Raw genomic sequence first — 17,255 nt, forward strand, 5'->3', positions numbered from 1 at the left:
TCTTTGGTTAGAGGGTTATTGTGGTCTCCTAAAGCAGAAAATACTAATTGCATTTGCTGCCGAAATAACGATGATTTTAGGGATGAAAGCTTTTAATTGTAAATCAGAGCATGGATCCTATAGTCTGTGGGATTTGTGCCTGTTATTTTTATTTTTTCTCATGCTTTGTGTTTTTGGGAGCTACTTGGGGACTCCTGCAAGTTTACAGTATATTATGAGCTTAGCATGTTTTTACATAATAATGTAATCTCTTTTTTTCCCTTTTAACCTTATGGTATGCTGGTATATTTTTACACATATGCATATGAATGCAGCTGCATTAAAAAAAAAAAAAAAAAAAAAAAAAAAAGACAACGTTTGAAAATAGCCAAACATCCAAGGAAGTTATCATGTACTGAGGAAGCAAAACCTCTTATGTTGGCAGTAGTCACTGTGCTTGGAAACGTTTATTATGGTAAAACGTGTTCTTAAGCAAGAACTTAGTGCTTATCTGCTGATACATGCTTCCTCAAAACTTGTGTGAGCTGCACCTCTTTGTACGAGTGCTCAAGTCTGCTGTAGGAAGGGAAAGGGAGGGTAGATATGGTTGGAAATAAGTGTGTGAAAAGTATATCTTATTATCATATAATCTAAGTTTCTTTGCAAAATCAGGTTAAAAATGGCATGATGGGTGTGGTTTTTTTGCAGAATGAATAGTCTTCAGGACTAGTGGTAATCTTAGAACACACTGAGAAAATAGTATGAATAGTATTTGGCCTCACTGAAAGTCCTCTTGTTTTTAAATAGGCTTCGATGTTGTCAGCAGAAAATGATCCACTTGGGCCTTTACCACCAGGCTGGGGTAAGTTAATTAACTGTGGATTTCAGGAAGTGGCAGTTACAGAAATTTGGAATGCAGTTGAACAGTGGATTTTTTTCTTTTTTTCCCTTAGAAAGGAGAGTGGATTCGAATGACAGGGTGTATTTTGTAAATCATAACACAAAGACAACACAGTGGGAAGACCCTCGAACTCAAGGGTAGGTGTGTATAATGACTGTGCAGATTCAAAAGATCTTGCCTAATTCTTTTATATCGTGATATGAGGGGAAAAAAGCACTGCCTGCAATTTCTTTTGCAGTTTACAAAATGAGGACCCTCTTCCAGAGGGCTGGGAAATCAGATATACCAGAGAAGGTGTCAGATACTTTGTTGATCATAATACAAGAACCACCACCTTCAATGATCCTCGTACTGGGAAATCTTCTGTGTAAGTGAGAAATTAAATATATTTTTGAATGTTTTACCTTGTTCTAGTTTAATAGTGAGGTTTTCTCATACTATAAAATGACCTACACTTTTAACTGGAATTGCACACTAAATTATGAACAAGTTTTTGTATTATAAGTTTAACATATTTTAAAACTTTATTTGTGACTTTATCTATGACGCATTTTGCTATATTGCTTTGATGTTCAGTAGTTTTTATATGCTTTTGAAACACCAAGATTGTAATAATTTTATAAATAGAGAGGAGCAATGAGGTTAACATGAATAATGAACTAATGTACCTAATAGTTTAAAGTAACTACAAATGGTCATTATATATTGCTTATAATGATACACACTCTAGCAACAGTAATGTCTAAACAAAGTAGTTCTAAATATTTCTGAAAAAGTTTACCTGTTAACCTTCTTTTAAATATTTTGATTAGAAGTACTGACCCAACCTGTAGTGGCTTTCTTAATGTCTTTTATATGGGGTAGGGTTTACTTCTGACAACATAATGATGACTTATTCATTGAGCCTGTACAATGTTGCACTAAAAAGTCCTTCATAATTCCAGAAGCAGCTGAGCTTATAAAGCCTAATTTATCAGTCTTTCGCTCAGTGAAGATTATAAATTAGATTATCTCTCCTTTATATGGCTTGTAGATTTTACACATTTCATAGGAATTTGATATCCTCTTGATCTTTTATCTTTCTATCAAATCTGGCAAATTGACTTGCAAAAAAAAAAACAACCAACCAACCAACAAAAAACCCAAAAACAAACAAACAAACAAAAAAAAAACTTGGGCGAGGGATGGTGGAAAGGAAGACTGGCATTCCAAACCATCAGCTGCATTTTATCATGTCTTATAATAACAATTTTTGTGTTTTTGAAATCTTCATGCTGTTGTTTAGCATTGAAAATATTATTTGCTGTCTGCGTGCCTAATGTATCTCAAATATGTTTTCTTACAGAAATAAAGGGCCACAGATTGCATATGAGCGTAGCTTTAGGTGGAAACTTGCTCATTTCCGTTACTTGTGTCAGGTACTGATTTAGTAATTATTTATTTATTGAAACTATGTGAGTTTTTACTTATGTATGTGCTGCCTTTTAATGTTATTGCCTTATGATTACAGTCCAATGCACTGCCAAGTCATGTGAAAATCAATGTATCCAGACAGACTTTGTTTGAGGATTCCTTCCAGCAAGTAAGCCTGCAAAAATTATTGTTTGTTTATCAAGACAAAGCAGAAGAACAAAAATAGCCATAGCTAGTTCAGGCTAATGGTCCTTCAGGCATAGTAATCTTCCCCTGGTACTAGCTAGTGGGGGTTTCTTAGGGATGACTGTGAGAAAAGAAGTATTGTATATAGTACTTTTTATCACATGATCTTTCATTTTCCAGCTGTTTACAATTGAATTGCTTCTTGAACTTAAAGTGGTTTCTGAGTATTTTAATAATCCTCAAGGGATTTCTCTTCTTTGAGCTTGTCTGTGCTCCTCTGGTGAACTTTTTACATCTCCAGGCTCGTGTAGTAGAGTTCCATAGCTTGACTACCTGTGGCATCAGCCACATTGGATTTGCTTTTCTGATTCCTGTGTGTGTTTAGATACCTTACAATATATTGTTTCCTCCAGTTAAAACTGCTGTCCTGCTTTGTCCTTCAGAGATTAAATCTGTATAATCGAAACTTACAGTTCTTGAGCTCTTACAGTCTGCAGACAATATATGGTGAAAATTCTTGCTGCTGTCACCACAAGACCTCTTAGCAGGGATTCTCTATAAGTAAAAAAATATATTATAAATGAAAGTATATTGAATTTAGTCTGGATTAAATTATTTCTTTTAAGTGATTTCCCTAAAACCAAAAATAATGTATATCAGATAAAATGCCTTTTTGCCTGTTTTCCTTAAATAATGGCTGCATTAAGAAGAATGTAAGAACAGGGTACCCGTACAGCAATACTTTGCAGATATTTCTTCCACCTGCCAGCAGTCTGCTGCTCGAGGATTTTAAGTCCAACTTGGTATTTTTATGTGTACTTCATCGGTTGCTTGTTCCATGAGATGATCTACTTGCTTTTCAAATTTGTGTAACGTTTGACATATATACAATTTCTGTGTCAACATAAATTAAATCTGAACGAGTGATATAGTGACAATGCATAATTGGTACTTATTAATTAATTTTTTTCATAGATTATGGCATTAAAACCCTATGATTTGAGGAGAAGATTGTATGTTATATTTAGAGGAGAAGAAGGATTGGATTATGGTGGCTTGGCAAGGTAAAATAATTTTTCTTAAATAGTTTTTATTTTTTTATTAACACTCTAGCCTTTATTTCTCTTGCAGTTTGACCCTAGGTACCTCTTGCAGTTTGACCTAGTCCCCCTAAATGTATTAAGGAGGCGGAACTGGCAGCACTGGCTATTTTCACAGATTACAACTTCACATTGGTAAAACTGTGGTCTCAGTTGTTCTGTTCTTTGACAAAGAGCAGTGTTCAAATTGGAATGAAATTAATTGCTCTTGACTGAGTTATTTCACAAAATTTCTATCAGGAAGTTCAATTTTCCTAGAAGTGGGGACTGTGGGAAAATAAAGTGTTTGCTTATTTGGAAAAATGGCAAGCCAACACCAGATTGGGGCTGATAAGAACAAAAAGGAAATTAATGAGAGTAGTGCAGGCATGAAGGAACAGCAGACAGACTATGTTGGCTCCACTGGAATGTAAAACAGCTGGACTATGGGTTTTTCTAGAATCTGAAGTGGAACTCAGAGGGAAAAATCTGATAACAGGAAAACCACAGACAAGGTTTCATTTCTTGACCACAGAGAATACAACCACTGACTACTGCTGCCAGTTGCTTGAATTAATTGTTATTGCTCGGAAAAAAAAAATAAAAATTCAGTCCTACTGTATATCCAGGGAATTGGAAGATGTCACATAGGTGATAAAATTTTGCTTGTTAGGTTATTTTTTTTTTAAACATAAAGATGTTCAGGTTTGGTTTTGTTCTGGTTTTATGTAGCTTTCTGCATTAAAACTGAATTCAGTAAAAATGTGTAGTATCTATAAGTAAGGGAGCTTGCCTCTGAAGGTTGAGCTTTGGGTATGTGGTGTTCTGTTTCCGATTACAATATCACATAGACTTTTGGGGAGTGATTGCAGGGAGGAATTCAGTTTTTGCTTTGCATGGGTTTTGTTTGGTTGGTTTCTCTATTGTGAGTGCCATAGGTTTAGGATGGGAACTGGAACAGTTCATAGATCTTTCCATAGAAAAGATGTTAGAATAATTTAACTGCTGTGTGTTAATCAAAGAAAGTAGGAGAATAAATAAATAAATAAATAAATATTACATAAGTAACAAAGCTTCATAGTTTCATGGTTACTTAAGTCTTGCCCAAGACTTTGTATGTCAAACTGAGAGCCAGCCAGGATCTCATTGTAACTTGAGCTGAGAATTCTTAAGTGAAACTAAATAAATGTTCATGTACTGACTAATACTGCATTAATACAAATATAGATCAGCTGTCTCTCAGCAGACTAAACTCAGTGTTCCAGTCAGATTTTTACCTTGCAAGTAGCAGGACCAATCTGATTATCTGCCACACAATTATATCCTGTGGCAAGTTTTAGCCGTTGATGTGAAATATTCATTGCTTCTGCAACTTCCTGTTAATGACTGATTTAGTTTATTCCTCCCTTGTTATCTGACTTGTTCTAATTTGAATGCCTATTAAATTTGATGCTTTTATGTAGTTAATATAATTGTCTCAGTATGAAACTTGCCTAGAATGCTGTGCAACATTCTCTTGCTTACTGGAAGATACACAGAATCCTGTTAGGGTTATTGGATCCTGGCTGCCTTTCTCTCTTTACTCTGCTTGGCCTTGGGGTGGAAGCGTATCATAGTGAATCATGATCCATGATGTGAGTTTCATGGTACTGTTAGGAGAAACATGCCAGCAAACATCATTTCTATTCCTTAATCTTGAGTAGATAGATAGAAGGAGTAGAAGAGATGCCTCTTAACTGTGACAACTGTAAGGCAGTCAAAATGGAATTCAGCCCCTACAGTTATTGTAGGACAGACTTTCAGCTGTTTTTATGGGTTATCCCTAGGCCTGGTTGTTTAGTACCAAACATTTTGTGCCTGATACAAAAGCTCCTGAGTGTGTATGACTGTTCTGAGGACTCTGCAAATACTATATACAAATACTATAAAAATCATCTATCTGAACACTGGAATACCAGATTCCGGTATTATTTCAGATCATCTGAATTGAAAATAATTGAAGTGGTGAAAAACATGTATTCATTTAAATAAACTAAAAAAATATACTTTTATATTTTTTATACTGTAATATTGTGTAGGCTTAACCAATGCATGGTAATTCTTTAAACTACAGTAACTCAGTGAGTGTTTTGCTGTCAAACTGGAAAAGCAATTAAGGTGTGCAGAGGATTCAATTTGTTTTGTTTTATCTAAATTGTTTATAATAAGCATGGAATAATTGTGATTTTTTTTGAGTAAAGATGTTAGTTGTAGACAATAAAGTTAGGCATGAGGAGGGTAAATGCTGTGTACTGGTTGAAGCAAGGACTGTGTTAGAAAAAAATGTTACTGATAGGCAGCTAAAACCTGTGCTGTGAGGGTGTGTTCAATATGGAAATCTTAACTATAATTTCTAAGTTTTGGAAACCATGATTTTCTAACATCATTTGGTCTTGATAATTGATTTTCTATAATTAAGAAATATATAATACAATATATTATTCTCTGATTATAATACAATACTTTATATTATTTTTCAAAGTTTGCATATATTTTGACCATTTTACTAGTTACCTATGGGGAATGCTGATAAACATCTGTATTTGATGGTTTTTATGTGTATGCGTGTTTTTTTTCCTTAGAGAATGGTTTTTCTTGCTTTCCCATGAAGTACTGAACCCTATGTACTGCCTATTTGAATATGCTGGCAAGAGCAACTATTGCCTGCAGATAAATCCAGCATCAACAATCAATCCTGACCATCTTTCATATTTCTGTTTCATTGGGCGCTTTATTGCCATGGTAGGTTAGATTTTTAAGGTTTTCTATTTGCTGTAGCTATGCATTTACTCCTGAACAGTATTTGTTTGTACAGGTATTAAAGGTTATATTAATGAAGAATAAAGAAATAGAAGATTAAGGCCTATTTTCTGAGAGTTAAGTCCCTTGCACACTTGTGTTTCCTGGGAGAGTGGTCAAAGTTAATATGACAATCGATATAATATTTTATTTTCATCAATTGGATGTGTGTACTTCATGCAAACTGTTTTTTGAGTGTCTCAATACTGATGCTCTGAAAAATGTGACTAATATTTTGGGAAAAAGGCTCCTCAGTTGGACTTGATATACCTTAGTATACTTGAAAAAATGTGTTAGAATGTTTTGCAGAGTACACTGGGACTTAATTTAAATATATATGCTTGGATATAAAAGTCATATACTGAGGAGGCCAGAAGCTGTCAGGGAGCTGATTCTCTGCCATCCAATTTTTTTTAAAACTACAAACTGATGAGGCATGTTGTATCATTTCTTCAGTATCACTGAGTTGGTCTTCTATAGTGACTCCTGTTCTGTCACATTTCTTTCCTTCTGTGTAGTGATACAGTCATCTTTCCACATAATCATCATGTCTACAGGTAGTCCTCAGCACCATCCATCAACTTGGTGCACAGTGAAACCAAAAAGAGTAGATATAAGTGCATTTTCATACTGAAGAGACTATCGCCTTGTGTTGTTCAGAGTTTTTGTGCAAAATTAAAATAAATACAAGCCAAGTGTAACATAAATGAAAAAAAAATACTTCTAAACTTAAAGTAAATTAGATTTGGGTGGTTTCTCAGTTCTGCTATTGTTATGGATGCTTCTTAAGGAATGTGTTCAGTTATGACAGTCTCTGATTTCAAGTATTTTATGACTGAGTTCACAATTTTTGTGCTGTCATGAAAATTTACCTCATTGAGTTAACACTTTCAATAGGCTGCCACCTTTTTTCTTTATTTTAGAGTCCTCAGCAACTTACAGGGCCAGTTAGCAGGAAGGCATGATAAAGCCAGTTAGATGCTAGAGCCGGTGTTTCTTTCAGCTGGTGATGTTTGATCTTGTGTGTAAGAAATGTTAACTTCAGGAAAGTTATTTCTTAACAGTACAGATCATAATAGAGAACTTAATTAAAGTAATTAATGCAATTAAAAGACAAACTTTTATTCCTTGAAGTATTTATGTGTTTATATTTAAAATTCCCTAAGTGGGGCAAGAGAAAGACCCGTGTAATGATACCTGATGTGGTCTCTTGCAAGGCTTGAGTGTGTTCATGGTTTATACTGGATGGAACTTTCTCCAGTGCTTCCTGGGATACCCTCTAGTGGCCTAAGATAGCTCAGGTAATAATGCAACTGGGAAATGAAGCTGCAGTTTCTGTTCTTCTCACAGTTATAAAACAGTAGTGAGATTTTTAGTTTGAAGTACTGAAGTAGCTGCAGTTGTTTTCAATGGAAACAGGATTAAACATAAAGAATACACATCTAACTTCATAATAAAAACCTGTTAAATGAAGTTGACTGGGACAACTTTTATATTTTGCTGTAAGATTATCATACACATCAAATGAGGTGATTTTAAGAGCCTAATTTTGCAAAAGCAGAAAATCACGTGCCCAGACACTGCACTTGACATGGCATTTCTATCAGGTCACTCTCCCATGAGAAGAATAGACTAGTTTAAAAGCAAATAGATGTGTAAACAAATAAAGAAATAAAGGTCTTTAAGAGAACCTCCTTAAGGTCTGGTTAAACAGAAGAACATGCATGCTAGACTAAGCCTACAAGGGGGAATTAGGTGGGGAAAAAAGATGGAGCCTAGAGGAAATGGGATGTTAATTGGCTCTTCTGCTCACAGAATTTCACCTGAGAGGAAAGAGAAGCAATGGATGCCATAAATGGCCCATGTTTAGGATGGTTATTTGAAAGAGCTACTTTAGTGAAGAAAGTGTACTTGATAAAGCTGAGGAGAAGAAAGGGTTTTCATGGTTATGTTGTGTTCTGTGAGCTCTCAGATGCACTGAGTCAGCGTAGAGGTTAACACTCTGTGTGTGTGTGTATAATGCTGTGCTTCAGTACTAGAAATTACCTTACACCCTGTGTGCATGTATGGTGAGACAAGTGTGACTGTGTTTTGGTTTGGGGTTTTTTTTCAGTTTTGTGGAGAACTTAACTCCTCAGTTCTGTTAGTCACCTATTAAAAAATGTTATTCCCAAAGCTGCAGTAGCATTCTGTAAAGGATGCTGTTGCTGGATGTATGGATGTAGTAAAAATTGGCAGTAATACTTAAGTAGGCTCAAATATTCTGATCAAGTAGGATAACATAACACTTGGCAATTATGCCTATTCACATAATTAAGGCGAAAAAGGATGAAGTTCCTCTTATGAGAAGTTTTTTTCATCAAAGAATTTATAAATATTAATAACTTATGCTTGGATAAATTTTGTCCAGTTTTTTTGCTTCCCATTTAATTTAATGTTTTGTTCTTCATAAATATGGCTCTATAAAGCTGCTACTGCTATTTGGTGTTTTTTATTATTTGAAGGACAAAGAAAAAAAAAGACTTCAAGTCCAGAAACACGTTCAGTAGTTCAGTTAAAACTAAGCATATTTTTCTGTTCAACAGGCATTGTTTCATGGGAAATTTATTGACACTGGTTTTTCTCTGCCTTTCTACAAACGAATGTTGAGCAAAAAGCTTACTATTAAAGACCTGGAATCTATTGATACTGAATTTTATAACTCCCTAATTTGGATAAGGTTTGTAGTTTATTTTTTGTGTGTGTCTTTGATACTTTATAGATCTTTTTGTTCATATATAATTCATTGCAATATTTTTTTTCTTTTCATCCAGGGATAATAACATTGAGGAGTGTAACTTGGAAATGTACTTCTGTGTGGATATGGAGCTCTTAGGAAAAGTAACCTCACATGAACTGAAATCAGGAGGTTCAAATATTTTGGTAACTGAGGAGAACAAAGAAGAATATATTGGGTAGGAAGGTGTAGATGCTGAAAAAAGTGTTTCATGTTTCTCCTGTTGCTTTAGTCTTTTTTGACACAGTGATTTCTGTTGGTTTGGTTTTGTTTTTAATTTTTCTTCACGTGTTACTGTGTAATTCTTGTGACTGTTACTGAAATGGTATCTTGGGACATTTTGCTATCTTGGTACACAATTGCTTGGTACAAGTGGAGAACATGTGGAGAGAAGATGACTTGTCATGCTCTTGTATGTACAGTGGGAGAACAGGTGAAACTGAAATGAGCAAGCCTGTTTTCAGTAACTTCAGGTAACAGATCTAGGTAGAGGGAAGATACCTGACAAAAGATTGTAAAATTGTACACAACTTTGCTATTATTGTGGGAACTGAAATTCAGAATGGTGTGTAACATGCTGTGATTTCTTTTTAACATCAGTTGTTGCTGTCACCTGTTTTTTTTTAAACTTTCTGCTACTCTTTTCTGCTTATTTCCTAATTTTATCACTGTCCTTCTTTTTCTCAACCTCTCTTTCTGATGTGTCTATTCACTGATCCTGAAAGCAGATGTACAGACACTTTTCTGTGATACAGTATATGTCCAGTGCTGCACATAAAGTTCCCACTTAAATTAGCAGTCTTCAGTTTCTCAAATAAATAGTTTCTATAGTATATAGATAAATTAAGGTTAATAATAATATTTCTTTTTAACTGCAATGGTAATCTAAGTTACATCTTACTCCTTTACTATTATCTAAATTTGAAGATTTGTGATAATATAGCATATTAGGTTCCTAATGGAACAGTGTAAGAAGTGAAGCTTGAGGGATTCTTTCTTATGGGAACACATACTCAATCCTACGTGTTCCAACTTCTTCATGTTGAATGCTAATTGATGTTTAATTTAATTAACATTTGGTTTTGCTCTATCCCAGGCTAATGGCAGAGTGGCGATTTTCTCGGGGAGTTAGAGAACAAACCAAAGCTTTTCTTGATGGTTTTAATGAAGTAGTTCCTCTACAATGGCTACATTATTTTGATGAAAAGGAACTGGAGGTGAGGTGTTTTATTCAGCATTTTTGCCTTTTGCAAAGGTAATACATATGGAGAGATTAAATGGATAGGTCAGCTTGAATCTCTTGTCTCTGCATGCTGCATTTGATAGCTTCTGGAACATGGAGAATTTATTAGGCGCAATGGGATTAAATCATGATGCAAACTGAATCAGTGTTTTGAATCAGTGTTTTGTGGTGTTCGGCATTAAAATGTATTAAAATGTAGAAGGGTAGAATTACCATGTAACAGATGACACGGAATTGGTTCTAGTGTATAGTGATTTCTTAGTATCAAACCCATGGTCAAAGATAGGTTCTAGGGTTCTTAAAGACAGAAAACTGGAAGAACCAACAAGGCATGAAACAGAACATTGCAGATCCTCAGTATGCAACCCAAGGGCTGATAACAGGGATTGCTTGCATGCTCCACGTTTACAATCAGCCTGGCCTGTGTTCACTCTTGGGGTTGTGATTTGGAGTAGGGACAAAAGGATTTGTAGTGCTGTGCTCATTTGTTTCTGTGTGACTTGCCAATGTTCCCTCTGTATAATGAGCAGTTTTCTAAAATCTTCTTAAGTTAAATAGGGAGGGTTTTTTTCTAAGAAAATACTTCGCTCACATAAGAATTCAGTTCTGCAGAAGGCTTTGCCTTTAGAACTTTCAGCTTTCATTGCCACTTGTAATGAATACTTTTCAGACTTACACTTTGCAGTATGTTTTATCTTTATTAGTAGTAGCAGATACAGCAATTTAATCGTCATGGTTTTGAAATAAGAGGTGAAGATTTAGTGGAAAGATTTAATGGCAATGTGCTCCTTAATTTAAAAATTCCTCTTGTGGGAAAGGTAGTATCTTTTATTATTGAGCTATGAGTTGGAACATACCTAGTTTCCTGTATTCAGTCTTTCAGACCACTTAAATACATACACAATTTTGGAGTAGCTCTGTAAATGTAGGATAAAGGAAAATCTAATTGTGTAGTAAAATGAAAAAATTACCAGTCCTTTTTTCAGAGCAGAAACTTTCATTTTTGTTACCAAGTCTCATACAAAATAGAAAGTACTCCTAATTTATGTGTGTAATGTGAAGAAATCAATCTCTTTTCTAGGTTATGCTCTGTGGTATGCAAGAAGTTGATTTAGCAGACTGGCAGAGGAACACTGTTTATCGTCATTACACAAGAAATAGCAAGCAGATCATATGGTTCTGGCAGGTTTGTTAATCATTGACATTTCTGACTTCTGTAGGTTTTGTTTTGATCTGTAGCACAAATGACCTGTGGAGTAGAGAGCTGTCCAAATGAAGGTTCTTACAGCATTTTTTCAGTGAGGTTTCTTTTATTCTTAGTGATCTACCTTTCTAAATGTTCTTGTATGTTGTACCCTTGTACATCTTCACTTTCCAGTACCTGAAGGGAGCCTACAAGAAAGATGGGCATGTAGTGACAGGACAAAGGGAAATGGATTCAAAAAGAGGGTAGCTTTAGGTTAGATATTAGGAGGGAGTTCTTTGCTATGAGGGTGGTGAGGCACTGGAATAGATTGTCCAGAGAAGCTGTGGATGCCCCATCCCTGGAGGTATGCAAGGCCAGGCTAATGGAGCGCTGAGCAACCTGGTGTAGTGGAAAGTGTGCCTGCCGTGGCAGAGGGGTTGAAATTAGATCATCTTAAAGGTCCCTTTCAACCCAAACCATTTGGATTCTGTGATCTAAAAATATCACACAGTACTTATGATTATTTGTCATATTAACTGTTCCAGTCTAACACTGACTAATCCTCCCTCATGTTTTAATGAAGTTGGCTAAGGAAAACCCTCAAATACTACTCAGGCTCACAATTTCAATGAATTTTCCTGAAGACAAGTCAGACCTAAGGTCTTCCTATCTTTTGAAAAATCAGCATTTTAGAGATGCTTTTGACTAAGTTTCTCTGGGAAAGTGATGCAAAAAATTTATTATCTTATTTATCTTGTAAGATCTGATGATAGATCTTTTTAAGATGCTTGGTACTGAAATAATCAATATTTATATGCAAGTTTTTCTTAGTCTTGAAATAACCCCAGTCTGTGGCTGGACTAGTGCTGTGTTTAATAACAATGGCAGTAGTCTTCATACAAAGCATTGGCATGATTTATATTTCAGTGTAGAATAAAATAAGTAAGGATTCTTCTTATTTGCTGTTCCCAGCCTTCACGTTATAATGGCTGACTGCTTATAATCTGAAATCTCTGTACTTTTCCCTCCTCTCCATTTTGCTAAAGTAAAGAAATACAAACTGGTACCAAACATAGTGGTGTATTTTTAAATGGAGGTATACTTTTTCAGCCATCTCATGTTTTTTTTTGTTTTTGTCCAACTGTGTTAAAGCTTTTTATCAAGTAATTTCAATTTCTGTGCCTAGTTTGTAAAAGAAACAGACAACGAGGTTCGCATGCGACTTCTGCAGTTTGTCACTGGCACTTGCAGATTACCACTGGGTGGATTTGCTGAACTTATGGGTAAGTAAAAGGTGACTAGAATTGATTTTTACATTGTCATTGTTTCATTTGCAAATGAACCATGCTGCAGGAGTACAGATCAGAGGAACTTCATCACCTTGGATCTAGAAGGGCTTTTTTATCATAAATCCCATGAATACATTTATAAACTATTTGGAAATGAGCTTGTTTTTGAGAGAAGCACCTTCATGTAACTAATGAACTCTGCTGTGTCCGAGTTGTGTCTTATGTCATGGATATATCATGTGTGCTACTTAAAAAGGAACAGATTACACTTTACAAAATCTTCTTTTCTAGGAAGTAATGGTCCTCAGAAATTCTGCATTGAAAAAGTCGGTAAGGAAACCTGGTTACCAAGAAGTCACACTTGGTGAGTTATTATGTGTAAATTTTCTGTACCTTTAGTGGTTTCTCTCTTATAGGCTTGCATTGGCCAAATCAAATGAAATCTAATTTGGATCATGTCTTTATCTCCAGCTTCATTTGACTGCCCTGACATGCCAAATATTTAAAACTTTCCTAGTTGCCTTCTTAAATTTTCCAACTGTGCTGAACAGTTTGTCAGTGTCAGATCTATCAAAAGTATTGGAACATCCTTGTGTAGAACTGAAAGGTATTTTCCTAATTCTTTTAGAGAATATTAAATAACTGAACAAGTCATGTTAGTAGTAGGCACATAGTTATTAGATACAGTTTTTATGCAGTAACATTATAAAAGATAAAAGGTATAGTTATGAGAAGAAGTAGCATGAAAGAAATGACAGCAAACCTTCAAAATAAGGATGCTTAGCCAAGAATGCTGATATTTTTTCCCACCAGGCTTTAAATGGGCCATTATTGGCTTAGCATTGCTGTGCATACTGAACTGGTGCATCAGGTACACAGATCAGTTTTTTATATAAACTGTGCAAAATGGACACACTTTCCTTTGGCAACCTGTGACAATATTATTCATCATACTTTTAAACTACTTAAGGGTACTTAATGATTTTACATTTTCTCCTCTGTATTTTAAGTGATGATTCCAAGACTCAAACATATCTTGTCTAGGATAATTTTGGGGAAGACATGTTTTGGCAGAAGCCTTTTAGGGCGAAGTTTACAGGGAAAAAACACCCACCTGTATCCAAGCATATGTAGGAAGGATAAAAATTCAGCTTTTTCATTCTGTTGTTGAAATTTGGAAATGCTTCAAACTAAGACTATATTAAACTTCATGCTGAAAATTTCATTTACAATGTATTACTATTATAAGTAATTACTATTGTAAGTACCATATTTTTATGAGATTTTTTTTTTCTAAGTATTATAGTTCTTTGTATCTTGGAGAGTCTTAAGTCTTTCACCATTCTGTTTTTTTATCTGGTAACAGTCTTTTGTTTCTTAACATATTCCTCTGAAACTTTGCTTTTACTTTTTGTGGAAATGTCAAGGCAGTGAGATTGTGCTGATTGTTATTTCTTTTTTTCTCATTGTTAGATCAGAACATTTATAACTTGTACTGTAACAATTAAATTCTGTAGAGTTCTACATGGGATTTAGATAAACTTAACAAAAATCTGTTTTCTTCCTGTTCAGTTTTAATCGTTTGGATTTGCCACCATATAAAAGCTATGAACAACTAAAAGAGAAGCTGCTCTTTGCCATTGAAGAAACGGAGGGATTTGGACAAGAGTAGAAGTGGCTTCTAGTCAAAAAGGATATCTTGCATAATAAAAGGCCCAGCCAACTAAAATTGCACACTTAATTGTATATAAGCTTTTTGTTCTGTACAGTGATCTTTCTGGAACTCTAAAAGTTTAATTGTTCTCTGTTCTTCCACAAATATATGCAAAACAGTTCAGCCTTTTCTACTTTTATTTATTGCCCTTTCAAAAGACCAGAAAAACCCCTCCATAAATTTTGAAAGCAGACAAGAGACTTATTTAAAAATATATATATAAAATATAAATATATATACTAATGGGCTCTAGTTTTATAGAGCTTTAAGTGTATGAAAAGTTGCAGCCATTTAAAAGGGCCTGGATTTGCTTTATCTTGGCTTTATCATTCAGAAAAATAACTGCTCAGTGTTCTCTAAAGAAACATCTCCAAGTTTGTTTCACTGCATGGCTGTTCTAAAAGGTGTTAAAGGCTTAGGCCAAACGTATCCTAAATATGTAGAAAGATGCTGCTGGTATTTGAGATGACAGAATCTGTTCTTCTGTCAGTTTTTTAAAATACATAAATAGCTGATATATCCCTCTCTACTGATGTAGCCAAGGTCATGAATAAAGCCTTTACTACTTGCACAAGAGTCATGTACAATGAGATGAATGTGATTTAATGTTGAAAGGAATTGGTGCCACTGTTCTGACTTACTGAAGGAGCTGAACAGAGTATTTTAATTCATTTGAGCAGCATTGAAATTTGTTTACATAGTACCTTGGGTTATTACCACGAGGATGTTAGGTAATCTTCAAAGAAAAAATAATAAAAGAGAAAATAATACCCATTCTCTTCTTGGTCTGGTGTCTTGCAGGCTTTTTTTTTTTTAAATTTGGTTTTGTTTGTTTGGTTTCCCTTCTTAATCTGTGATGTTCTTTTTATAACTTTGTAGAGTTATATTAATGTAAACTGAGTTATAAGGGTATAAAAAAGGTAATGTGAATTCTGCTGCTTTCTGTGTTCTTGTTCAGTTTCAGATACTGGATCTAATAAATTCAAATAAAATGAAAGTTACTTAAGCTTTGCACAGATAAAAATATTATTTAGTATTAAATAATCTCATTTCTCTAAAGTTCTTACAGAAATTTAGATGTACTTGAATGAAATACACCTAAAACCTGCCATCCTTTTATGTAGGTCAGGTTTCTCCTAAGTGCACAGTAATACAAAACTATTTTAAAATTAGTTTTATTGGCATTTTATTGGCATAGATTTGCTGAACTGCAAAGATGTGTTTAAAAAAATACTAAAATTTAACACCTTATTCATGTGAATCATATTAAATGCTACTTTTAGCAAACTGTGCTTCCTTATTATAGAGTAAAAATGTGTTTTAAATCACCATTTGTAATATGCTTTAAATATTACCTGTAAATTCCATTACATTTAAATTACACAGAATTTTGTACACACATGAAAATGATTTTAGAATACGATTCAACACACTTGTGTTAACATATCATATTGCACTGTTAAAAGTGTACATGCAGAAAAAAAAAAAAAAAGCTGTATCTGTTCATGTATCTTTCCAATGCAGCAGCTGAATTCTGCCAAAAATTTATTTTTCTACATATTGGATTGTCTCAAGGCTTTGTATTCAATATGCACAGCTTACACTGGGAGCTGTACCTGTGCAGAGCTCTGGTCACAGCAGTGGTGCAGTGGGCCCAAACAGACTGCTGTCTTACATGAACTTTTCTGTAAGAGCTTCTAAAATTTCCACCACTTCGAGGGTTTTTCATACACCACCAACTATCTTCTGCAAAACCATTTTTATATAGCACTGAATTAATTTGAAGTGCAAATCCACTGAAATTATCACTTATGCTGGTTAGAATGGAGGACGTTTAAGAAAATCAAGAAGGTCAAAGGCCAGGCACCAGGAGTGTGTGTCACTTGCCTAAAAGACGAGGAGAGCTAAATGTCACAGTTAATGAATTTGCACTAATGAATGACATGGTGACCCACTACCAACTGCTGAATTTTGTGAATCTATGAGTAACTGAACGAAATAAAAAAAGACAGCACATCACAAGAATGTAGTTGTTTTATTGTTTTGGTAACTTTAGCTGTCTCATACCTGCAGTGGTTTTTCCTGGGGGTAAGGATTAGCAAGTATGAAAAAACCAAATCCAGTAGCTTTCTGTCCACGTGTATGCTCTGTGAATTGGTATCAAGGGCCTGACTGAAACCATGGCTCCAGAAAAGCAAGCAAAATTAATATACCTGTGTGCATGTGTGTACAGTACTTGAATTTTCTGGGAATTTCACCAAGACTTTGTTGTAATTTTTTCTTTTCCCACTTGAATTCCCCATATTTCACCTATATTTGGGGGGAGTAAGACAGCAAAAAGTGGGAAGGCAGCAATGGTTGGAGACCAGACCAGGGAAGTAGGGAGGTATTACTACTTAAAGTAATGTGAGCTGTTGTGTAGCTCATGGGTTGTTTCTTTTCTTTCTGCAACTCAGCTCCTTTTCACCACACAGTCCACAGCTATTACTCAGTACCTGAATATTTTTCCTTTGTGCAGTAGAAAAGGCGCTCAAGGTGCCTCTGCCACAAAGCTACTAGAAGCAACTATGCAGATGTTTTTGTAGAATGTGAATGCAGAAAATTCTCTCATACACTATCATCCACCCTGAGACACTGTGACAAAGCACTTC

At 34.9% G+C, this 17,255-nt stretch overlaps 1 protein-coding gene across 3 annotated transcripts in view; it reads left to right on the plus strand.

Annotated features, from left to right (window-relative positions):
• Nucleotides 1–15,369, plus strand: part of WWP1 (WW domain containing E3 ubiquitin protein ligase 1) — a 59,592-nt gene extending 44,223 nt beyond the window's left edge. For 2 of the 3 annotated variants that reach the window (XM_066332986.1, XM_066332994.1), the window contains exons 11-24: nt 787–841; nt 933–1,017; nt 1,119–1,247; nt 2,226–2,298; nt 2,391–2,462; nt 3,455–3,543; nt 6,180–6,339; nt 8,982–9,115; nt 9,210–9,350; nt 10,269–10,389; nt 11,497–11,601; nt 12,788–12,884; nt 13,182–13,254; nt 14,463–15,369. In XM_066332986.1, coding sequence (XP_066189083.1) covers nt 787–841; nt 933–1,017; nt 1,119–1,247; nt 2,226–2,298; nt 2,391–2,462; nt 3,455–3,543; nt 6,180–6,339; nt 8,982–9,115; nt 9,210–9,350; nt 10,269–10,389; nt 11,497–11,601; nt 12,788–12,884; nt 13,182–13,254; nt 14,463–14,562 — 1,434 coding nt within the window. In that variant the 3' untranslated portion in view covers nt 14,563–15,369. The remainder of the gene's footprint in view (nt 1–786; nt 842–932; nt 1,018–1,118; nt 1,248–2,225; nt 2,299–2,390; nt 2,463–3,454; nt 3,544–6,179; nt 6,340–8,981; nt 9,116–9,209; nt 9,351–10,268; nt 10,390–11,496; nt 11,602–12,787; nt 12,885–13,181; nt 13,255–14,462) is intronic. The other variant, XM_066333004.1, reaches the window with a different exon arrangement.
• The last annotated feature ends 1,886 nt before the right edge of the window (nt 15,370–17,255 follow it).

This window comes from Sylvia atricapilla, chromosome 1, assembly GCF_009819655.1.
Source record: "Sylvia atricapilla isolate bSylAtr1 chromosome 1, bSylAtr1.pri, whole genome shotgun sequence".
NCBI classification, from domain to species: Eukaryota; Metazoa; Chordata; class Aves; order Passeriformes; family Sylviidae; genus Sylvia; species Sylvia atricapilla.